This window comes from Eleutherodactylus coqui, chromosome 11 (assembly GCF_035609145.1).
Source record: "Eleutherodactylus coqui strain aEleCoq1 chromosome 11, aEleCoq1.hap1, whole genome shotgun sequence".
In the NCBI taxonomy this organism is placed as follows: Eukaryota; Metazoa; Chordata; class Amphibia; order Anura; family Eleutherodactylidae; genus Eleutherodactylus; species Eleutherodactylus coqui.
The window spans coordinates 121,313,043-121,338,333 of record NC_089847.1 but is presented as its reverse complement, the minus strand read 5'-3'; the positions used below and the strand labels follow the sequence as shown (position 1 = coordinate 121,338,333).

Here is a 25,291-nt window from a genome sequence, read left to right as displayed (position 1 = left end):
TGGCAGGTCTAAGAATGAAGCCTCTTAAGGCTTAACCAACTGCTGGACGAATGTTCATGTGTTTATGGAGGTAAGCAGCAGCCAGACAGCTCTGGCACCAGCTTATCTCCCGAGGAACAAAGAATTGGGAGTTGAAATTCAACATCCTTGATCCTTCTAGCCTCCAAATCATCTGTTGGGGAAAGTTAAGCCGTATCAGTATCAACTGCCCAGTGCCACTGTTATCAGTAAGTTCGGATGACTAAAGACTAATGTGTACTAGTGCCTTTAGTTTGACAGTAGGTAAGTAGTTTTTTCCTTAGGGTCACAGCTATAGTATGTAATCCTACTATATGTCAGGCAGACAGATGTAGATCTGCCTTGCCACACACCGGTATGGCTGTGGGCGAACCGCGGTGGAAGCACCTGGAGAACCCCAGTTTTCATGCTTAACCCCTCTAAGCAAGACACTGGCATTGCTACAGGGTCCCCAATCCATTACACACACAGATAGTTTTAGTTGTGTGGCTGCTGATGCTGCACTGGGCCAAGGCGCCGTACCTGAAGGTCTGAACAGTGATGTAGTGAGGAAATGGCAGCACAGGTGCGTAAACGAGGTCCAAGCTGAAGGTCAGGACAGGCAATAAACAGAAGTAGAGTCCAAAATACAGAACCATGGTCAGGAAGCATATAAATCAGAATAGTCAGGACAGGCACGGGTCAAAACCATGAATACACAGAACAGGGGCTTTATCACAATGGCAATGAGACTAATTGCTTAGGCATCCACCCTAGGGAGTAGATGCCTAATATAGTCAATGCAGGACTGGGACTGGAGGGAGGGTGACTAAGGAAGCGTGTGCTGAAAGTCCAAGAGAGTGGTCAGGAGCGTACATGAGTTCTACAGGCAGACATCCGGGTGTGAGCAGGAGCCCATTCGCAACCTCTGACGGCAACATGAGCAGGTGAGCGGCGACGGAAGTACACCATGACACCGGCTGCAATAATATCTATCGCTGCGGTATATGCTGGCACCATATATGCCAATGGAAACTGGCCACAAGTATCTTTCTATGTACGGCCACTGTCTATACAGTAGGCTATGGACTTCCTCTCCACCACTTTCTGATGACTTAGTATCACAGCGATATTCCAGTTCATTTACATTTTTACGACACGAAGTAAATGATAATGAACCTGAGAGCGATCCTGATGAAGTCGTATAACCTTAAGTACATGCATTTTACAAGGCAAGCATAAAAACTGCAAGACTTGTCCTTTCTCTGCCAGGAGCGCCAGAGTCTGTCCAGGAAAGACCTAATTCTCGGGTGATTGTTGGAATATTACCGCGCAGCTCTGCTACAAAACCTATAATAAAATATCGTGTATGTAGAAGTGCGGACAAATCCCCGGAGGACTCACGAGTTCTTGCAATTCTCTAAGCAGAGCGGATCAGTTCTGTTTTCTGCCTGCCGATCCCGTCACGAAACATCTGTCTGATGGAGTATCATTAGTTACTCCGCGTATATATACAAGTATGATGGAGGAGGTTGGTTGGTCTTCATTTGTATATAGAAAAATTAAGGATTTAATTAATCTACAACATCCGGTTCCTACACCATTGTTGCTATGTAATGCTTTATGATTGCCCAGGATCGGACTATAGGAGGGCCAAGGGGGCAATGGCCTTGAGGTCATCCACCTACATGGTGAAGGTGGTCGGCATTCTGAGTCAGGGAAGAGATGTAGCTAGCCGTTCCCCTTACCCAAGATTAAGTTTGCAGCCCTGGCCCTGCATCTAAATATTGTAGCCAAGGCCGAATAGCTTCTTGGCCATCCCTTTGGCACCCAGTACTTGTATCACATGCCCTACCACTAACCAAGACCTCATGGGATTAGTAAGGTTTATGGTGTATACCAAAAGTGAAAGCTGCTCACCCACACCGGACACTATCTTGGAATCTAAGTAGTACGATGTAGGGAAGAAAGCCGCCTCAGTCATGGATGGATCCAATTCCAAAACACAAAATTCCTTCCAGCACTCATATAAAGTTAAAAACTTTTATTATAACATCCTTAAAAACCTCCTCATGGAAGCAGATGGACAAAAAAGTGGGAAGGATTTTTACACGTTTCAAGCCTGGGCTCTTCCTCATAATTAGGCTTGAAACATGTAAAAACTGTTCCCCTTTTTTTTCCGTCTGCTTCTATGAGGATGTTTTAAGGATGCTATAATAAAAGTTTTATTTTTAATTTCATATGAGTGCTGGGAGAAATCTCGTATTTTGGATATGGTCTATAGCACTGAATTGCTCTATTATTTGGGCACTATATGAGGGTATCATAATATATAGTGAAGCCGGACACAGGCGAAGCTGGAAGAAGGCGAGTGCAACAGGGCCAGCAAGGAGACAAGGAGAGTAGGTAGGGTAGTGTATGGAGGAAGAGGGAGTAAAGAGGAGAAGAGGTGTTTAAGGTCATCTCCAATACTGGGTGGCCAGTATGGCAGCAGCATTTCACAGTGCCCCCCTTCCCTTCCCCCCTCCTTTCTGGTTGCTCTGGGTGGGGTAGAAGCCTTGGTTGGAAAAGGGTTAGTGGGTATGTTTGTCCTGTGCACTTTAAGCTTGAGGGGGGCATATCATCACAGCAGCTGGGTTGGCCGGGAATTGGTGTGAAACTGATTGGTGGTGGGAAGAGTCATAGTGGTTATGTTCCCCTCAAAACTATACAGAGTCATTGTTGTTCTGGTCTGGCTTATTTTTGGGTTCTCATGGGTACCACCATGGGTGGTGTGCTGGGAACGCGTATGGTTAGTGGAATTGAGCCATCTGCTGCTGGTAGTAGTGCCCCTGGGCCAGTTGGGGGGCAATTCTAGGATGTGGGCAGGTTGGTAGTCAGGCCTTGTAGCTCCAAACCGACCCCCTTCATCCAGTGTCATGTTTTACGGGTGGTGTATTGAGGTTACTGTTTCTTCTACTCAAGTTCCACTGTGTGTGCGACTATATATATATATATATATATATATATATATATATATATATATATATATATACTCAAACCATGTTAAATATGGAATATATATATATATATATATACATACATATATATATATATATATATATATATACACACACATACTCAAACCATGTTAAATATGGAATATATATATATATATATATATATATATATATATATATATATACACATACATACATACATACATACACACTTTTTTTTTGCTGGTTTGCTTTATGTTTGTAAATTTTGTTAATAAAATGGCTGCTGTGGCCAAATGTGTGTTTTTTGGACTGATCGGGGTTAGGTGGGGGTGGGTTGGGGAGAGGATGGTTAGACTGAGGTGATCGGGACTGATCTCTGCGGTGCCACTGTCATGTGTATAGCCCTACTATTTGAATCCTGTATGTTACATTGTATTTGTGGAGAACTAGAAGCCACTTCTGGTGCCGCCGGGCCTTCAGCGCTCTCTGACGTAAGTGCGGTTGCCTTTGATCAGGGTGATGGGCCATAATTGTATGACTTTTCTTAGGATAATCAAAGACAATGCAGTCAGACATCTGCTATTCATCATCCAGTTTTTAATGGACTGCGAGAATGTAATCCAGAGAAGCCTTTGAGAGCCGACCTTACATCTTTAGAAGGTCAAGAAATAATGCGCAAACCCCGGCTCTTCTTTATGGATGGCCGAAGAAGCGCATTACATACTCTTTTAACTTCAGATATATGGAACCAAAACCAGACACATATCCTGCAGACATGTGATAACCCTGATTACTGATAAGGGATTCAGACCTCCCTTTTAAAAGAAGGCCATGACTCCTATACTCATCCTAAATTACATCCAATATTATACTCCAGAGCTGCACTCACTATTCTGCTGCTAGAGTCACTGTGTACATACATTACTTAACCTGTACTGATCCTGAGTTACATCCTGTATTATACTCCAGAGCTGCACTCACTATTCTGCTGGTGGAGTCACTGTGTACATACATTACTTATCCTGTACTGACCCTGAGTTATATCCTGTATTATACTCCAGAGCTGCACTCACTATTCTGCTGGTGGAGTCACTGTGTACATACATTATTTATCCTGTACTGATCCTGAGTTACATCCTGTATTATACTCCAGAGCTGCACTCACTATTCTGCTGGTGGAGTCACTGTGTACATACATTACTTAACCTGTACTGATCCTGAGTTACATCCTGTATTATACTCCAGAGCTGCACTCACTATTCTGCTGGTGGAGTCACTGTGTACATACATTACTTATCCTGTAGTGATCCTGGGTTACATCCTGTAGATCTTTTATTATAAAAGTATGAAACATAACAATAAAAGCAAACTGTAACAATAGTAAATAATAATAATACAACCGTATACAGAGATAAGGCCCTTCACCCAGAGTCCATGGTCCACAAACAAAAGAAAACCCCATGTCTGGACTCCCCTCCCCCCTGCCGCACACTCGCACACACACTCAAAGCAAAACACAATATACCTAAAAGAAGAGCATCCAGCTATCCAGAAGATAAAACTAAAACTAAAACTCCAGGTCCAGCCGTACCGCACTGAAACCCCATCATAAACAAAATTAGGCAATAACGTAAACATAACATATATATATACCAATAATTAACTAAATATGAAAATAAAGACCAAGCCAACCGGCATACAAAAATAACTAAAGAAATAGTTTTTCAAAATTTTTTTTTTTTTTTGGGTCCCCAGTGCAGCTCGGGGGCCATGCCTGCTCCATCAGTCCGTGCCCAGAGTTCTAAAGTTCAGGACGTGCCAAGCCACACCAGGGTTTTTTTTTTTTTAATATATATAAACTGTACAACACTCTGCCTGCCGCAGACTGGGGGCCATGCCCGCTCCACCAGTCCGTGCCCAGAGTTCAATATTCGGGACGTGCCAGGCTACGGCTCAAGGCGTGAAACCACTCCCCCCCAACCCCCCACCCAACCTAACTACCACCCAGAACGTGAATATATACATATAAAACATACAATAACCAATATACATGACATACACGATATATATTAACATAACCCGAAAGCCTAAGGTCGGCTCACCTGCAGCCCTACTTCACTCCATTTTGCCCAAATCAAAACAAAAAGCTTTATGGTGCACTCACAGCCCGCCACCGGGATTGGAGGTGATAAGCTGGGCACAGACATCACAATGTACTATCCCTTGCATTTTCTCCCTATTCTTTCCCTAATTTGCCCTAGACTGTCCTTAGTCTGCCCCTCAGTCTGACCCTTCATGGAAACCTGTCCCTGCCCTATCCCTCCTCTCTCCCTATCCTGTCCCTATTCTCTCCCTACTCTGCCCCTAGAAAATTAAGAAGAACAAACTGTCCCTAACGAAATACAAGCCCTCTCCATAGGAGAGAAGCTTTAGATGTGCCCAGCCTCTCATACTCCAAAGAACGCACCTTCACCAGGTCACCCAGGATGTTCCTACATACCGTATCCACGGGGAGGACTTTCAGCTCCGTCGAGATTAAACACCGTGCACTCCAGATGTGGAACCTGACCACTAGGCTAACTAGAAATAAAGTGCAGCGGTCCCTGCCACCAAGACCTCTGAAGGCTCCATAAGCCCACTCCGCATAGGAGAGGTGTGCCAGCTGACGCCAGCCTATGGAGACCCCTACCCGTTGGTATACCTCTGTATTAAAGGGGCACTGAAGCAGGAAATGCTCCATGCTTTCCAGCACGTCGCTGCACTCCTGACGGGGGCAACCCCTGTCAATCAGAGGCCTGCTCTTCAAGTTACCCCTTACATACAGTCTCCCGTGAAAGCAGCGCCAAGCCAAGTCCCAAAACTTCAAGGGGACCCGGGTTGAATTCAGTAAACGTAACCCTCCCTCCAGGTCCCGACTTGGGCAGTCCTTGAGCGCCAGGGGCTTCTGGAAATGGGTCAACAGGACTCTTTCGTCGAGGAGCCTCCTCGTCAGAGTCCTGATCTCCCACATCCCCAGACCCCACCGGCGTATCACCTTCAGAACCAAGGTAGCGTAAGCCGGGAGATGTCCGTGCTGCGTGCGAAGGTCCTTCACTCGCCCTCCTGTCTCCCATTCCTGGAAGAAGGGCCGAAACCATCCCCTGCAGGAGTAGACCCACGGAGGAGCCCTCTCTTGCCAGAGGTTGCCTATGTTGATCTTAAAAAAAGTGTTTACAAGAAACACCACGGGGTTGACCATAGACAACCCCCCTAGTCTCCTCGTGCGGTATGTAACATCTCTCCTGATCAGGTTCAACCTATTCCCCCACAACATTAGGAAGAACAGGTTGTAGACCCGAGTCCAGAGAGGTTCTGGCAAAATGCATACGCTGCCCAGGTAGATGAATAACGGGAGCAGGTATGTTTTGATCAGGCTAATTCTTTCCCGAAGGGTCAAAGACCAACCCTTCCACTGATTTACCTTGTGAGTTGCACCATCCAGCCTGTCCACCCAATTTTGCATGGGGTAATCCCCCTGGCCGAATTTGATGCCAAGTACTTTTGCTGAAGTTTGGGGCACCGGAAGGGTGTCCGGGAGATCAAACGTAGGATCCCCCCTTCCTAACCAGAGACTTTCACACTTATCCCAGTTGACCATAGACCCGGAAGCTTCCGAGTAGCGGTCCACCTCCGACACCACAAACTCCGCCTCCTCTCTCGAGGACACGAAGAGCGTGACATCATCGGCGTATGCCACTGCCCTCAGGGTAGCCTCCGGCACCGCCCGGTCCATCCCGACCCCTGCTATAGGTCCACAATCAACCCTCCTAAGGAAGGGATCTATCGCAAACGCATACAACAGGGGGCTTAGAGGACAGCCCTGACGGACGCCGGACCCCACCTCAAAAGGGCGGCCGGGCCAACCGTTCACCAGCGGGAAAGTCTCAGCCCCTGCATACAATGTTCGCAGCCAATCAACAAACCCCACTGGCAGGCCGTATCTCAGAAGGACGGACCAGAGGTACTCGTGATTAACCCGATCAAACGCTTTGGCCTGATCCAAGGACAGCAGGTACCCCTCCCAGTGACCAGCCCTACCCTGCTCCACTGCCTCCCGGACACCGAGAACAGCGCTAAAGGTGCTACGGCCTGGAACAGAGCAATGCTGCGCCCCCGAGAGGAGCCGGGGTGCAAACTTGACCAGCCGATTAAACAGCACTTTTGCCAGAACCTTCCTGTCCGTATTGAGAAGCGCTATGGGACGCCAGTTCTCAATACGGCTCGAGTCTTTACCTTTTGACAGAATGATCAAGGCCGACCTCCTCATTGACTTTGGCAGAGTGCCCGAGGAAAGACACTCATTTAATACCTCCGTCAAGAGGGGACTCAAGAGGTCCCTGAAGGTCTTATAATACTCGGATGTTAATCCATCCGGACCTGGCGACTTTTTGGGCCGGAGCCCATCAATCGCCAGTCTAACTTCCTCTTCTCTGATCTCTTCTGTCAAAACGCCAAGAGAGGTGTCTACCCCTGGCCCAGGGACAGCTTCAGCCAGGAAAGCCGACATCACTTCCGAATCTAGATCCCTCTTTCCCAAGAGTTGCGAGTAGTAGGATCTGACGACCTCCAGAATCCCTGATCTGGATCGATTCAGGGACCCCGTACTGTCAATCAGTCCAGTGACCACTTTACTATTCACTGACATCCTACAGTTTCTGTAAGGGTCGGGCGAGCGGTACTTCCCGAAATCCCTCTCAAAAACCAAGGATGCGTGTCTGTCATACTGGCACGTCTTGAGTAAAGATTTCACTCTGGAGATCTCCTCGCGGCTACCTCCAGTCGAAACGAGATGTTCGAGTTTCCTCCTCAGGCCGTTGTACAGGCGGTACCTGTCCAGGCATCTGAGGTTGGAGAGCTCACGGAAGAACCTCGCCGCCCTCCTCTTGAACATCTCCCACCACTCTGACTTACTGCTACAGAGATCCAGTAATGGTACCTGGCTCTGCAGAAAATCTTCAAAGGACTGTCTTATCTCTGCTTCCTCCAGGAGTGATGAATTCAGTCTCCACAAACCTCTACCCATCCGGGGGGTCTCTGCAACATTCAGAGAAAACAATATTAGACAGTGATCGGAGAATTCCACCTCAACAACGGACACTGGTGAAGAGATGGCTTCCTCCTTCAAATAAAACCTGTCTATTCTAGACCTGCTCTGACCCCTATAAAAGGTGAATCCCTCGTGGCCTGGGGTGTGCCGGATGTGGACATCCACCAGGCGAGCCTCGCTAGCTATGCTATTAAGTGCGACGCTGTCAAAAGTCAACCGCCTGTCTCCAGAGCCTCCCCTATCGCGGGCTCTTGTGACTGCATTAAAGTCACCTCCAAAGACAACTTGGCGGCTGGTAAAAAGGTAGGGCTTGATCCTCATAAAGAGACTCTTCCTGTCCTTTTTTGACTGGGGACCGTAGATGTTTACAAGTCTCAATTCTTGTCCCTTCATGAGGACATCTAAGATCAGGCACCTTCCCGTTTCTAATTCAATAACTCGTCGGCATTCGACCGCTGCGGTAAAAAGGACCGCCACTCCGCTATACGGCTCGGCCGCAAGAGACCAGTAGGAAGGGCCTGACCTCCACTCCCTTTTTGCCTTATGTATGGCTGCCAAATCGGACAGCCTGGTCTCCTGCAAGAATAAAATGTCGGCTTCAACGCGGCCGAGAAAATCAAAGGCCGCAAATCTAGCCGTATCCGACTTAATGCTGGCAACGTTAATTGATGCCAGAGTCAGCGGAGTGGGTGCCGCCATCATGAGTGATTAAATTAGATGGCTTTCTTCCTCACACCCGCTTCTTCGGGGTCAGAGGAAAGCCCCTTGCTTCTTTTTTTGGACACAGATGTGTCCATAGCAGGGGATCCCCCGACCCCATCGTCCTTGTTTCCAGGCTCCAGAGTAGCCCCCTCCCCGGAAGGAACTATGCCTCCACGAGTAGGAGACTCAGCGCCCCCTGTTGACCCTTTCTTTGCCCCAGGCACCTTGCCCTTCGCTTCCCCCTCAGAGGAGGAAGAGATGTCTTGAAGGGCCCGGTACCTGTTGGAGAGTCCAACTGGAGGCGAGCTGGCTTCTCCTTCCAGTACTTTGCCAGGGGTGGGAGAAGATCTTGAATCCCCCCTTCGCTTTCTCCTAGTGGCACCTAGCTTACGCCGTTTCTCTAACCACCTCTTTCCTTCCTCATCCACACTCTCATAGTGGGAGGAATCTGAAGAGTTGGTATTTCTCTCCTCCCTCTGGATCCTCCTGTCCTCTTCATCCACTTCGCTGTCCCTCAAGGCCTCAGCCGCACAATTTGCTTCAGGAACAGGGGCCACCATTGACCCACCTGCTGTGGGCGCTCCTGTCAGCTCCCTGCTCCGTCTGCGTTTGTCCTGACGCCTCTGCTCAGCAGGCGTCTTTTGCCGGTTCTTCCCTGGCTCCTGAGCTCCTCCACCTCTGCTAGTCCCCTCACCCCCGGAGGCCGCACCATGGCCCCCATCCGTAGGGGCTGACACCGCATTGGCAAAGGAGCGTGGACAGCGACTGAATGGGTGACCGAGATCACCACACAGGTTACACCTAATCTCCGCACAGGAGGCGGCTAGATGACCCAGACCCCCACACAGAGCGCACTTCAAGGTCTTACAAGCGGCGCTCAAGTGTGAGGGGTCGCCGCACCTGTGGCAGAGCTTCGGCTGCCCCTGGTAAAAGGCCAGGATACGATCCCTGCCGAGGAAGGCTGCAGATGGAATGTGTGCCACTGAGTTACCTGAACGCTTCAGCTTGACCATAAACGTCCAGGCCCCGGACCATATGCCGTGCTCATCCCTGTTCTTTCTGGGCATGTCTGTCACCTCTCCATATCGACCGAGCCACGTCATAATATCAAAACAAGAAAGTGACTCGTTACGAGTCAAAACGGTCACCTTCTTGACTTCGTTCTGGCGAGACACCACCTGGACGGCAAAGTCTCGCCAGCCGGGCTCGCTTTTCATCAGCTCGTAATTCCCCCAGAAGAGTTCTAGACCCTCTGGGCGAACGAAGCTGATGTCAAACTCAGACGTGCCGAAGGGATGGATTAGGGCAAAGATATCAACCGCCCTAAAGCCCATCTTCAGTAGAAGCTCCACTACCCTCGCCCTCGGGGGGCATGTATCATTGCCCCTCCAACGAAGACGGACCACATTCCTACGACCTGCGTCCTGCCCGGGTGTTGGTAGGGACCATACGGTCTCCCCCCTTTGCTCTCGGAAGGCTCCTAAGCCGTGTCTCTCTGTCCAAAGAGATAGGTTCACCTCTCTTCCTCCAACTGTGATTGAACTCTCCCCCTTCCGTAGAGCCCCCAGGAGGCGCTGTTGCAATACGCCCTCTCTAGAGCCTGGAGACAAGGAGGACCCTTCCCCTCCAGCGGCGACACTGGCATAACTCCTACCAGCTGTCGTCGCCGCCGGAGGGGCGACTGGAACCTGTGATGTACCCTGACTATCCCCAGAACCTGTGCCTATATTTACAGTAGGTTCCCCTGTGCTGAGAACAGTAGCTTCAGCCCGTACCTCCGAGTGCGTCGGAGCATCAGACTCGCGGGCTGCACCAGACACATCCACACCTTTCATACCAAGACCTTTCATTCCAAGACCCTCTGGACCGGACTTGGGGTTAGAAGCAGCTTTTTTATTTTGGGCCTTGGTAGACCTGGGGGGTGGCACTGCTGCCCCATCTTGCGCAGCTGCAACCACCGTAATGACCCCCCCATGGTCAGCACTCTGCATTCCGGCAGTATTAACATTTTTATTTTTGCTTTTTCCTTTACATTTGCCAGCAGCCTCCACATCACTGGGTGCCTGGGACCTAGACTGAGGGACCCCTGCAGACCGACCTGTCGCACGGGGGACCCCCGATCCCGCAGCACCCTCCGCATCACTGGCCTTACTGGCGCTGGCAGTTCCGCCACTGCCAAACTCTTTTGCCACCTTGCCTTGTCCTGTGCTGGCCGCCCTGCTGGCTGTTTCTGTCACTGCACTAACTGAAACAGGGACAGGGGACCTGGCCAGTTTAACTCCTTTATCCCTGTTCCCATGTTCAAAACCCACTGCAGAGTCAGAAACCGGGGTTCTCAGGGTGGGGGTGCCCTGATCCGACTTTGCAGCCAAACCAGCGCCCCCCGTCACATACACAAATTTCTCCTGCACCAAATTCTTTTTTTTTCCTTTTTTCGCCTTGATTTTCACTTCCTCCTCTGGTAAATCATCACCAAACTTAAGGCTGCTCATATTAGGGGGGGATTCCAACAGCCTTATCTGCTGCATTATTAAAGCGCCCCCATCGCTTTTATCTTCTTCTGGATCAGAATCCCCGGAGGTTAGAGGCAGCGCAACCTGCTCCGGCCGGAGGCTGCTGGTGGTTGTAGTGCCACTCTGGGTCTGCTCTCCTGAGCAGACAGGCTGCTCCCTCAGACTGTCCTGGTAGGTGTCCTCCTCAGAACAGTCACCACTGCTGTCTCCATCGCTGGAGTGATCAGCCTCCTTGTGACCGCTGTGTCCTGACGCCATCTTGGAGAACCTATCACTGTTTATTAATTTTTCCCTAAAGGGACCACTTTGCTCAAGAATCCTGTCCCTCTCTTCCTTGCACCTTTGTATGCAGTCTTTACAGTCCTGTATGGACTTGCTGATTGCATCTCTTTTTCCTTTAGCGGCGGTCTGGTCCTTCAGTGACCTGGCCGACCGCCGCTTCTCCTTCTGCAGGAGGATTTCTCTCCCCGCTCGCTCATAATCCGCCATGCTGGTGGCCAGACGGGAGGCCAGCTCTACCACAGACTCCCCTTTCCGACGATCACTCCACTGTGGCTTACCTTCTTTGCTGAGCGTTTGGCTGCGAGTCTGACTGCGGGTCATCATCTCGCTTCCGGCGCTGTCAGATGCGGCTGCACCAACCTGCTGGGCCATGTCACTGCGCCTGCGACCCGGACCCTCTCTCTTCGCAGCTTTACTAGCTGCTCCGGCTTTCCTGGTTGTTGCTGCTGAAACCACGTATGCCGCCAGCGCCGCTGATGGTGTTGTCGCTGCCTTCTCAGCACTCCCCCCCCTCCGACCGAAGCCGGGTGGGGGGGAATTGCGGGACTCCATAGAACAAGAAGCCCAGCTACGTGCTCTGATCCTGGGCTCCAAAAACAGGCTTCCAGCTGGGACTGCAACCACACCCTGGTTCTCTGAGGAGCTCCAACAAACCACACCTTACTCCAGAGATGCACTCACTATTCTGCTGGTGGATCACTGTGTACATACATTACTTACCCTGTACTAATCCTGAGTTACATCCTGTATTATACTCCAGAGCTGCACTCACTATTCTGCTGGTGGAGTCACTGTGTACATACATTACTTATTCTGTACTGATCCTGAGTTATATGCTGTATTATACTCCAGAGCTGCACTCACTATTCTGCTGGTGGAGTCACTGTGTACATGCATTACTTATCCTGTACTGATCCTGAGTTACATCCTGTATTATACTGCAGAGCTGCACTCACTATTCTGCTGGTGGATCACTGTATACATACAGTAATTATCCTGTACTGATCCTGAGTTACATCCTGTATTATACTCCAGAGCTGCACTCACTATTCTGCTGGTGGAGTCACTGTGTACATACATTACTTATCCTGTACTGATCCTGAGTTACATCCTGTATTATACTGCAGAGCTGCACTCGCTATTCTGCTGGTGGAGTCACTGTGTACATACATTACTTATCCTGTACTGATCCTGAGTTACATCCTGTATTATATTCCAGAGCTGTACTCACTATTCTGCTGGTGGAGTCACTGTGTACATACATTACTTATCCTGTACTGATCCTGAGTTACATCCTGTATTATATTCCAGAGCTGCACTCATTCTGCTGGTGGAGTCACTGTGTACATACATTACTTATCCTGTACTGATCCTGAGTTACATCCAGTATTATACCCCAGAGCTGCACTCACTATTCTGCTGGTGGAGTCACTGTGTACATACATTACTTATCCTGTACTGATCCTGAGTTACATCCTGTATTATACCCCAGAGCTGTACTCACTATTCTGCTGGTGGAGTCACTGTGTACATACATTACTTATCCTGTACTGCTCCTGAGTTACATCCTGTATTATACTCCAGAGCTGCGCTCACTATTCTGCTGGTGGAGTCACTGTATACATACATTACTTATCCTGTACTGATCCTGAGTTACATCCTGTATTATACCCCAGAGCTGCACTCACTATTCTGCTGGTGGAGTCACTGTGTACATACATTACTTATCCTGTACTGATCCTGAGTTACATCCTGTATTATACCCCAGAGCTGCACTCACTATTCTGCTGGTGGAGTCACTGTGTACATACATTACTTATCCTGTACTGATCCTGAGTTACATCCTGTATTATACTCCAGAGCTGCACTCAATATTCTGATGCTGCAGTCACAGTGTGCATACATTACATTACTTATCCTGTACTGTATAGAATTATTTAAGGGGCTGTCCAGGTCTGAAGATTGATGATCTACCCTCAGGATAGGTCATCAGTAACTAAATGGCAGGGGTCCGCTGCTCAGGACCCCTGTTGATTAGCTCTTAGCCCGGCCACTGATGTGTATGGAGTTGGAAGCACACCACTCAGTACACTTCGCTGTGCCCAGTGTGGTATTGCATGCACAGCTCTTACTGAAGTGAATGGGAGAGCCTCCATACTCGCAATACCATGGGGGCAACTCCAAAGTGTCCTGAGCTGCGTGCTTTCAACTCCACACACATTCCAGTGGCTAAGAGCTAATCAACAAGGTTCTGAGCAGCGGACCCCTGCCATTCAGTTATAGATGACCTACCCCGAGGACGGATCATCACTCCTCAGAGCTGGACAGCCCCTTTAAACCGGCTCACCGACGACAAGTTCACGGGTGGATCTTTACTGCTAAAATGTGACCGATATTAGCATCTTGTACCACGATATGATGTGTAGATTTACTGCCCCGGCGATAGTCGCGCACTCACTGTGAGAGGATGTCTGCGTGATAGTAATAATCCGACAACTTGTTCAGAAAAGAGCGCGGTTCCAGGATAAACGTGGGCAGAACGACTCGGGACAGGTCCATGCCGGGTCTCATTTGTTTTAGCAACGTCCACATCAAGCTCTTGTTTTCGTCAGAGACGGTCTCCATCTGCGACGCTTCTCCGATCTGACAGCAGAAGAGACAGACAAAGGATCAATTTATTGCTCAGCGATATATATGATGCATAGAAACCTGACCCTACTTGACGCTGCATCCATGGCGGCTTTCAGACAAAATTTGAACCCCATCCACAAGTATTGCCCTATAAACTGCCACAGAACATGGCCTAATAACCACACTAAGGTGTAATATACCAAAGATGTCTCATACGGACTAAGAACACGTGACTTTAGCACATGCAGGTCTTCCACCCATAATGATTTCGAATGGGCAAGGCACTTAAATATGGAAGATATGGTTGAACCCACCAAGGAGGGCACCAACTAGAAGTGCCAAATATATTTGGGGTTTTGGGTGTCCCAGCGTACCTCCCCAAATTCCTCATATAGTTCCTCCATGTATGTGGTCCCTTCTCTATCTAGAGAGATCTCTCCATGCAATTCGGACTGGTCGCTCTCACTCGTTTTTCGACTCTGCTCGGTTTCAGACTCTTCTATATTGTCTTTTTCTGACTTGTCAGACAAGGCATCATTTTCCGGAGCAGATGCATGAAGCCTAAACCGGAGAAAAAGCAGCTTAAAAAAGTTTAACGTGTCTGCGATAACTTTCTACAATAAGTTTTTCTTATATTGAGCCATTGAAAATCCATTGTTATCTTAACACATGCAAGCCATCGTAAAGCAATTGAAAGGGCAAATAAGCGGTAGCACAGAAAGTTTTCTTAACACATTGGAAATCAAGTTAAACTTGGCTACAGCTGTAAGTGTTAATTGAGGGAGCCTTATTTAAAAATGACCAGGAGAAAGGTCTCTTAAGACTCCCAAAACTCTCTAAGGTTGGCTACAAGAAATTTAGCATTTTTGGTACAGGCCTAAGGATCTTACTGGAAGAGCTCTTGCTCGGAGATGGTAGATGCTTGCAGCAAGGTGTACAGCCCATTATGGCTCACATCAGGTGGGGTCATGGCATCTCCATCCTTTTCTTGCTTGGGCAAATTAATCTTGAAGAGACTGGAGCACCGAAGAGCCAATTCAAGAGCGTCCATCCAACATCGTCCTGAAACACAAAGAGTATGTTGGTGGAAGTCTCAGAGGGTATAATGATTTATAGTAGTAGAGTGCCTGTAGGTCATGGCATATCCACGGCCGGAATAGAGAACAGATACTTCTTGGCAGATTAAGACAATTTTGATGGGAATTGCAGACAATTCAATATCCATGGTGATCCTTAGACATTAGCTTGTTGACAGATCCCACCAAATCTGGCTGGATCGGCTGATCAACATCTCATATCTATGGTCAAATTTGGACTATTCAACCTAAATTGGCCAACTCCACCAAGAGCTTGACCAAATATCCATGCTATTTCTGAAGATAAAGGCATCTAAATATCTTGCAGACACGTCTGGTGCTGGTTATCTTTGGAAGAACCACGGGATTGATCAGGTTAAAATCTAAATTTTCAAACCCTATACTTCCAATAGGAAACTTTGAGGGGCAATCAAGCTGTTCGTCTAAAACTAGATTCCGGTGGATCCTGAATGATACAATTTCATGGAATCTGCTAACCTTAATCTCCTTATTTTCTATTGTCTAGCTTTTTGAGTTACTCATCTCTTTAAAAATGTGGTCTTACCGTCAGATTCGGAAGCAGCCCTGAATATTAAATAGCTGCTGGGAAGAGGTAGAGTAATGGATCCGACATTTTCACCTTTAGGACCCTAAAAAGCAAAAATCATACAGTCACTATTTGGTCTATGTACAGTATTTAAAGTGCAACTATAGAGAAGTTACTAAACATTCTGCCAAATTAAGTTCCCACCCGAATACCAGGAACAAGAGGGATCCATAGGGATTGTTGATCCATAAATATCATTGTTGTTGGTTTATGAAGCACGACAGGGCCCGGGTGTAAATAACCTCTGCTCCCTATAGCTGCATTATCCACTTATGATTCTGGTACATTGAGAAAATAAAACAAATTACCTTAACTGCCCAAATGGACTGATCCAGAGGGTGATAAAGTTTAAAACAAAAGCCATCTTTCTTAGTTGGTCTCTCAATCAATTCACAGGAGTGGAGCATTAAGGTTCCCACCCACTGCCCAATCTTTGGTGTTTTGTATATCAGAAGTAGTCCTGGCTTCAGAACACACCACAACTTAGTCCAACTCTTCAATGTGCCACGAATCTGAAACAACAAATACTAATTCAAAGGAAGAATACTGTAATCATTAAATAAAAGTAGGCTAAATACTGCCCCTATGTATTGTATAATACTAAAACACTGTCTGCCCATGTACAAGACGATAACTGCCATAATACTAGCTTATATAGAAGACTATAAGTACAAGAACGTAACTACTATAATACTGCCCCCTATGTACGAGAATATAACTACTATAATGCTGCCCCCTATGTACAAGAATATAACTACTATAATACTGCCCCCTATGTACAAGAATATAACTACTATAATACTGCCCCCTATGTACAAGAATATAACTACTATAATACTGCCCCTATGTACAAGAATATAACTACTATAATACTGCCCACTATGTACAAGAATATAACTACTATAATACTGCCCCCTATGTACAAGAATATAACTACTATAATACTGCTCCCTATATACAAGGATATAACTACTATAATACTGCCCCTATGTACAAGAATATAACTACTATAATACTGCCCCTATGTACAAGAATATAACTACTATAATACTGCCCTCTATGTACAAGAATATAACTACTATAATACTGCCCCCTATGTACAAGAATATAACTACTATAATACTGCCCCCTATGTACAAGAATATAACTACTATAATACTGCCTCCTATTTACAAGAATATAACTACTATAATACTGCTCCTATGTACAAGAATATAACTACTATAATACTGCCCACTATGTACAAGAATATAACTACTATAATACTGCCCCCTATGTACAAGAATATAACTACTATAATACTGCTCCCTATATACAAGGATATAACTACTATAATACTGCCCCTATGTACAAGAATATAACTACTATAATACTGCCCCTATGTACAAGAATATAACTACTATAATACTGCCCTCTATGTACAAGAATATAACTACTATAATACTGCCCCCTATGTACAAGAATATAACTACTATAATACTGCCCCCTATGTACAAGAATATAACTACTATAATACTGCCTCCTATTTACAAGAATATAACTACTATAATACTGCTCCTATGTACAAGAATATAAATACTATAATACTGCCTCCTATGTACAAGAATATAACTACTATAATACTGCTCCTATGTACAAGAATATAACTACTATAATACTGCCCTCTATGTACAAGAATATAACTACTATAATACTGCCCCTATGTACAAGAATATAACTACTATAATACTGCCTCGTATGTACAAGAATATAACTACTATAATACTGCCTCGTATGTACAAGAATATAACTACTATAATACTGCTCCCTATGTACAAGAATATAACTGCTATAATACTGCCCCCTATGTACAAGAATATAACTACTATAATACTGCCCCCTGTGTACAAGAATATAACTACTATAATACTGCTTCTATGTACAAGAATATAACTACTATAATACTGCTTCTATGTACAAGAATATAACTACTATAATACTGCCCCCTATGTACTAGAATATAACTACTATAATACTGCCCCCTATGTACTAGAATATAACCACTATAATACTGCCCTCTATGTACAAGAATATAACTACTATAATACTGCCCCCTGTGTACAAGAATATAACTACTATAATACTGCCCTCTATATACAAGAATATAACTACTATAATACTGCCCCCTATGTACTAGAATATAACTACTATAATACTGCCTCGTATGTACAAGAATATAACTACTATAATACTGCCTCGTATGTACAAGAATATAACTACTATAATACTGCTCCCTATGTACAAGAATATAACTGCTATAATACTGCCCCCTATGTACAAGAATATAACTACTATAATACTGCCCCCTGTGTACAAGAATATAACTACTATAATACTGCTTCTATGTACAAGAATATAACTACTATAATACTGCTTCTATGTACAAGAATATAACTACTATAATACTGCCCCCTATGTACTAGAATATAACTACTATAATACTGCCCCCTATGTACTAGAATATAACCACTATAATACTGCCCTCTATGTACAAGAATATAACTACTATAATACTGCCCCCTGTGTACAAGAATATAACTACTATAATACTGCCCTCTATATACAAGAATATAACTACTATAATACTGCCCCCTATGTACTAGAATATAACTACTATAATACTGCCCCTATGTACAAGAATATAACTACTATAATACTGCTTCTATGTACAAGAATATAACTACTATAATACTGCCTCCTATGTACAAGAATATAACTACTATAATACTGCTCCTATGTACTAGAATATAACTACTATAATACTGCCCCTATGTACAAGAATATAACTACTATAATACTGCTTCTATGTACAAGAATATAACTACTATAATACTGCCCCCTATGTACTAGAATATAACTACTATAATACTGCCCCTATGTACAAGAATATAACTACTATAATACTGCTTCTATGTACAAGAATATAACTACTATAATACTGCCTCCTATGTACTAGAATATAACCACTATAATACTGCCCTCTATGTACAAGAATATAACTACTATAATACTGCCCCCTGTGTACAAGAATATAACTACTATAATACTGCCCTCTATATACAAGAATATAACTACTATAATACTGCCCCCTATGTACTAGAATATAACTACTATAATACTGCCCCTATGTACAAGAATATAACTACTATAATACTGCTTCTATGTACAAGAATATAACTACTATAATACTACCCCCTATGTACAAGAATATAATTGCTATAATACTGCCACACTTCCCCCATGCTATGATTAAGGCTGCGGGGAATGAGGTGAATGCTTTCCATAGCGTTGCTATGAAAAGCGCAGCCCCACTGTCCAGGAGTGGAGAATCATAGCGATTCTCCGCTCTTGGGCGACAAATCGAAGCATGCTGCGAATTGCCGCGATTGTCCGTTGTGAGCCTATCTGCCAGATAGGCTCACCGCAGAGAACCGTCAGCTGGCTCCTGCTCCCGGCGGCGGCTCCCGTGGCAGATATCCCCCGTGGGATATCGCAATGCCTGTGGACAGGCAGCCTTAGAGGTTATTGCTGTTATCATTCTGGGGTGTGACAAATGTACTTTAATAAATTTGTGAAGGTTTTGTGAATTTCTATGTATAACTCGTCTGCTCACAACAGAGAATAGACAGGAGCAGAAATGCAGCTCCTGTACTGTAGACATCTTATAGGAGCATTACAAGATTTATGGACCGGTTCCTTATCGATTACCTTCAGCCAGTCAGCCACAATCACCACGCTGGGGTCTTTCAGGGCACTGAAGAGCTGTTTAGTGGCTCTCTTCTTCTCCTGCCTGTAATTCTTTTTCTGTACCTGAGTAATAAAAAGTAGAAGGATTAATCATCAATAGAACACTTTTTTTTTCTGGACTGGGTGTCTGGGGTCTGACCTCCTGGGGGCCCTATATTAAATATGGATAATACAGTCATGTGCTACTTCCTCCCATCTGCCTCCTTTACTGTCTGTCTATTACAGTTTCAAGAAGAGGAGGTAGAGAAAATGATGTAACAGGTGACTGCAGGATCAGACTACACAGGGTTTGTTTGTAGTCTGTTACCATGGAGACACATAGGGCTGCAGAGGAGCTGTAAACAAAACGGAGTTTGCTTTATTTTTAGTTTAGATGCAATGGAACAATAAAAATGTTGCTAAAAGTCTATGTAGCCTGTAAGTCTTTTGTAAACCAATTTTAATCTGGAGAATAGGGTTGGTTCAATATGCAAACACTTGGAGCTCGCTATCAGGAAAACCAAGCCCCGCCCACAAAAACGACATATTCTGAAATTAATAAGGACTGAATTATGGCTCTATGGAGTTTAATTAAGGGAGATAATACAGTGTACAGTATATTGCAGCTGGAGTAATGCTAAGTAGTAGGTATTTGTGAGGACACCACTGTGCTACTGCCCCGCCATTCATCTATTAAAGGGGTTTTCATGGACATTAAATAAAAAATGTACAGGGGTAAAAGGAAGTGAAATTGAATACTCCCCTATCCCGATGGCTCCCCATCCAGAGCTGCAGCCCTGATGCCTGCCACACAAAATGCAGATGAAGAGGCGGGCGGTCACATGCCGTTCATTGTGTGAGTGGCTGATCAACTATTCTTAGGCCTCAGCGGCCATAGAAGAATCACCACTGAAGCCTGCGAGTGACTGAGTGGCCATGTGCCTGGCATGTGATCGTCGCCGCTTCTTCCGGGTTCCGGCACAAGGGCTGCAACGCCAGACAGGAAGCCGCCAGGATAGGTGAGTATATCATTTCTCTTAATTTTATCCCTGTAAAAAAAGTTTTCAAACTCCTGAAAAACCCCTTTAAGAACCAACATACAGTACTGCGTAAAAGTGTTAGGCAGGCGCAAAGTAAGACTTTTTTTAAAAAGAAACTAGCCATCTGATTGACTCCAAATTTATTTTGGACAACAGCCCCAAACATACAGTTCTTAATGACATTGGCTGTCTTCAGGGTAAAGAAGAACAGGGAGTCCTGGAAGTGATGATTTGGTCCCACAGAGCCCTCATCTCACATCATCCAGTCTGTCTGGGATTACATGAAGAGACAGAAGGATTGGAGCGAGCCACCATCCACAGATCTGTGCTTAGTTCTCCAAGATTAGAGATGAGCGAACGTACTCGTTTCGAGTAATTACTCGATTGAGTACCGCTAATTTCGAGTACTTTAGTACTTGGGTGAAAAGATTCGGGGGGTGCCGGGGGGAGGCGTGGCGGCGCGGGGGGTAGCAGCGGGGAACAGGGGGGAGTCCTCTCTCTCTCTCCCTCTCACTCCCCACTGCAACCCCCCACTCACCCACGGCGCCCCCCGAATCTTTTCGCCCGAGTACGGAAGTACTCGAAAATCGCGGTACTCGGGCGAAAAAGGGGCGTGGCCGAGTACGCTCGCTCATCTCTATCCAAGATGTCTGAACAACCTCCCTGCCGAGTTCCTTCAAAAACTATGTGCAAGTGTACCGAGAACCACCGATGCTGTTTTGAATGTTAAGTTAAAGGGGTATGCGCATCTCCATAATCATGTTTCATTTGGCAGACAATGTAAAAATAATGTTTTCACCCTTTGAAACTTTTTCCAACTTTCTCTGTTCTGCAGATATTCTTGTATTCACAATGAGCTTGTTTTTAGCCGGTGGTCAGTGGCTGTTTTTACCTCTGCGATCCAACTGTGGTGGCCATGCTTCTGCATCGCACACTGAAAGCTTTCTCCATGTAGGTGGCTGGGATCTGAGAGCATGAGCACCTCTCTGCCTATTGATGTCTATATGATGGCTTCTAGGTAGGTCCAGTAGCTCAGAAGCCGTTCTATAGAGCTAAGTAGCCCTTCTCTGTGCATAGAGATGCCTTATCAGGGCTGTCAGTGTGCCGTTATCTCTACATGTACATTTATAGAGATAACACTCTATATACAGGGTGGTGATCAGGTTGAATGAAGTAGGTGACCGGCAGAAAGGACTGAAGACGGGGAGAGTAGGGGGGATATTGATGCAAAGGCCCAGTATGCCTACAGACTATATAGCAGGAATGTGCATGGCCAGCTTTTACTCAGGAGATATAGTCCCGCCCAGTGGAAACCAGGAAGTAGTCTGCCATAGATGGGGAAGGGACTTGTTATTTATATAGCGCCAACTTATTCCGCAGCGCTTTCAGGTAATTCTATTACCCCCCCCCCCCCCCCTCCGCAAGCTGGGTACTCATTTTACCGATCTCGGAAGGATGGAAGGCTGAGTCAACCTTGAGCTGGCTACCTGAACCATGTGATTGAACCTGCAACCTTCAGGTCGTGAGTGAGAGCTTAGGGCTGCATTCTGCTGCCTTAACACTTTGTGCCACACGAGGCAAAGGTGGTAAAGCAGGGAGACGGGAGTACCCCTTTAATGTCTGCTACATCTGTATTACAGGACATTGCAGTCAAACGAGTCATATCCATTGTTACACATTATAGCGATTCATGGTTACATAGTACCTCTTACCTTGAGGGTGTCCATCTTGGCCGACCTTGATGTAGGTGATAAGCATTCCTTGTCTGCGCCATTGCAGAGTTTATTGTCAGTCTAGAAAACACGGGTTGAACATTAAGCTATAACACTGCGGTACATTATCCAGTCTTCAATAAGTATCGTAACCAACGATATTGACTCTGGGTCTATAGTAACTCTGCTCATCTCTATGGGACTACGGAAAATAAGTCGGATATAGAGCTTTGCGATCGCCAGCATTCCTATAGAGATGAATAGAGCAGTAGCGCACATGCTTGACTGCCACTCCATTTATCCGTGGGACATGGGACACCATTTTCATTATTGTTGGAAATCCCAGGTGTCAGACCCATCCAATCAATCCCACCACAGCTTTTGCCATAAGCTGAAACCCTAAGTTAGGCATGTGCCCCGGGTGCTAGATACTGTTAGGTTGTGCTGCTGGGACCTGTAGTTCTATGAGGTTCCGTGAGCACACCTTCTCAGGTGAGGGATAATTGAGCTGGCTGGGTGTGGAGTTTCTCTAGCCTGCCAATCCCCACTGGTCTGCTGCACATATATACCAGCTCCTCTGGTGAGAGGATGCTGGTCATTTTACTTATTCTGTCCTATTCACACTCAGAGCTGGTTGTTATGCATGCTGGTCTGAAGTGTTTCTCTCACCTTCCCTGAGGACGGTCTGGACACCTGTTGTCCCCGTCTGCATCCTTTGAAGACCCCCTATCATAGGGTATTGAATAGCTATTGTTAACTTAAAGGGGTTGTCCCAAAATCGACTTTTGTCCCCTATCGATAGGATAGGTGAAAGAAGTCTGATTGGCCGGGTCTCACCACTGAGACTCCCATGGATCCTGGGAATGGACATCCCATGCCCCCCCCCACCCCCCTTCTCATCACTGTGAGCTCACTGCACCCCCCACAGTGAAGAGGAGATTGAATGGAGCAGCTTTCACATGTGCAGCCCCCGACGCTCCGTTCAGTCCCATTGAAGTTGAATGGAATGGTGCTGTGCATACGCTACTGTCGCTCCATTCAATCTCCTCTTCAGAGGGGTGCAGAGTGCCTGTAGTGAGAACGAGAGGGGGACACAGTACCCCCTTTTCGGGATCAGTGGGAGTCTCAGTGGTGACCTCTCCTATGGATAGGTAATAAAAGTTGCTTTTGGGAATGAAAGCCATTGAAAAGCTATTGAAACGGCAAATAAACTGCAACATTTTCTTACAACACTAAGAATCAAGTTAAACTTTGCTTCATCTGTAGAAACTGTAGAACTGAATAATTATATAACCACTTGTATTCCCTACATAATAACTAGAAATGTATTGAAACGGAATTCTCTGCCGCGGTTTCATCCTTGTGAAGTAATCGTACAAATTGTCCAAAGGTCTTCATTGAATTCCTCCAACATTAAAAAGACACATCCAGAAATAATGAAGAAAAGTCGGTGCTGTTCTGCCATTAGGAATTGCCAATTTGCATTTAGAGGTAAAGCGGGGGCTGCACAGTAACGTCATTCGCCCCTTCTCTACAGCACACTCACTACCCAATAGCAGAACTTTACACTTTACTGCCGCCATGACAGCTCAGTCCTTGCCGGGAGCAGCAGTGTAACCGGCGTGCGGCAGGACGATGGAGGAGATTTACTAAGCAAAAATGCACCAGACTTCTGGCTCAAATTCTGATACTTTTCACAACTTATTAGACAATTTTCAGAAGTGTTTAAAAAAGTATATAGCTGAGTGGGATCATAAAGGGCGTAGTCTGGCACAAAATATGGATGTGATGTAAAAGTGGCCATACACACTCCACAAGAGCAGGTCGATGGTTCAACAATTGTTGTACAAATTATTGTTACGTTGATGCAGCCATTCGCATGTTAGTATGTATCCACCATTACAGTCGTTCTGACCGGCCATACGTATTCAGTGACACCTTCCAAGTGCTCCCCCTAAGGGGAAAAGATAGCATTTCTAACCCATATCACAGGCCTCTCTCTAGCCAAGCCAGGATCCTACTGCACACTGATGAGGGGCAAATACTCCGAAACAGCTGTCTATGTATGGATTCAGGCTTGGCTTTCAATACCCAGTCATTGTTACAAGGCTTGTATAAAGAGTCTAACATTGACTTGCAGGAATGCTGCCTTCCGATAGGTGGTGCTGCAGAGGTATTATTCCATCTCCCTTATTTGCATATTACCCAGAGGAGCATGCATGGCCTTATAAATCTCCTCACTCACCATCTAGGTGCTCTCCCTAAGGAGAAAAGACAGCGTTCCTGACCGGGCATTGGACAAAAGATCTTTCATGTTCTGTTAGAGAGACACTGATTGTATAACAGCCTCATTATGCTACTGCCCGTCGGATGAAAATTGTAAACACAGCCGCCAATTCAGACGGTCCGTTTTTTATATGACAGATGGTCCGAGTGAAAAAAAATAAAAAATCGCTGCATGTTTTTACAGACGTGAGCAGGGCATGCAGTGCAGGAACACATGACAGCAGACGGACCGTTTGTGTGCGGTTCAATATTTATTTTTACGGGTGGAGCTCGCACACGGTCGTGTTAATGCGGTATCACACAGAGACTGCGCAATACTGAACATCCGTAGCGTGCTCAAGTAACGGCCATAGAATACCGAACTAATACAGCCAGACTATATAACTAGCATCACTCTACAGAGCCAAACATAACGCCGTCATACAGTGCTCAATTACAACCGCCAGACAGTGTCCAACTATTACAATCACACATTACTTAACCCCTTATCGACCAGCCACTTTTTTTTTCCCGTTCTCATTTTTCATCCCCACCCTCTAAGAGCTATAAACTTTTTATTTTCCCATCAACTAACCCGTATGAGGGCGTGTTTTCAGCAAGATGAGTTATATAT

General features: G+C 45.9%; 1 protein-coding gene across 1 annotated transcript in view; it reads right to left on the bottom strand.

Annotated features, from left to right (window-relative positions):
* The window catches only part of OSBPL5 (oxysterol binding protein like 5), a 124,052-nt gene that overhangs the window by 30,203 nt on the left and 68,558 nt on the right, over positions 1 to 25,291 (bottom strand). Inside the window, exons 4-10 of the mRNA XM_066583437.1 lie at positions 22,393 to 22,473; positions 19,623 to 19,724; positions 16,184 to 16,387; positions 15,834 to 15,918; positions 15,083 to 15,254; positions 14,567 to 14,753; positions 14,020 to 14,204 (exon numbers count right to left, since the gene is read on the bottom strand). Of these exons, the coding sequence (XP_066439534.1) occupies positions 14,020 to 14,204; positions 14,567 to 14,753; positions 15,083 to 15,254; positions 15,834 to 15,918; positions 16,184 to 16,387; positions 19,623 to 19,724; positions 22,393 to 22,473 (1,016 nt within the window). The remainder of the gene's footprint in view (positions 1 to 14,019; positions 14,205 to 14,566; positions 14,754 to 15,082; positions 15,255 to 15,833; positions 15,919 to 16,183; positions 16,388 to 19,622; positions 19,725 to 22,392; positions 22,474 to 25,291) is intronic.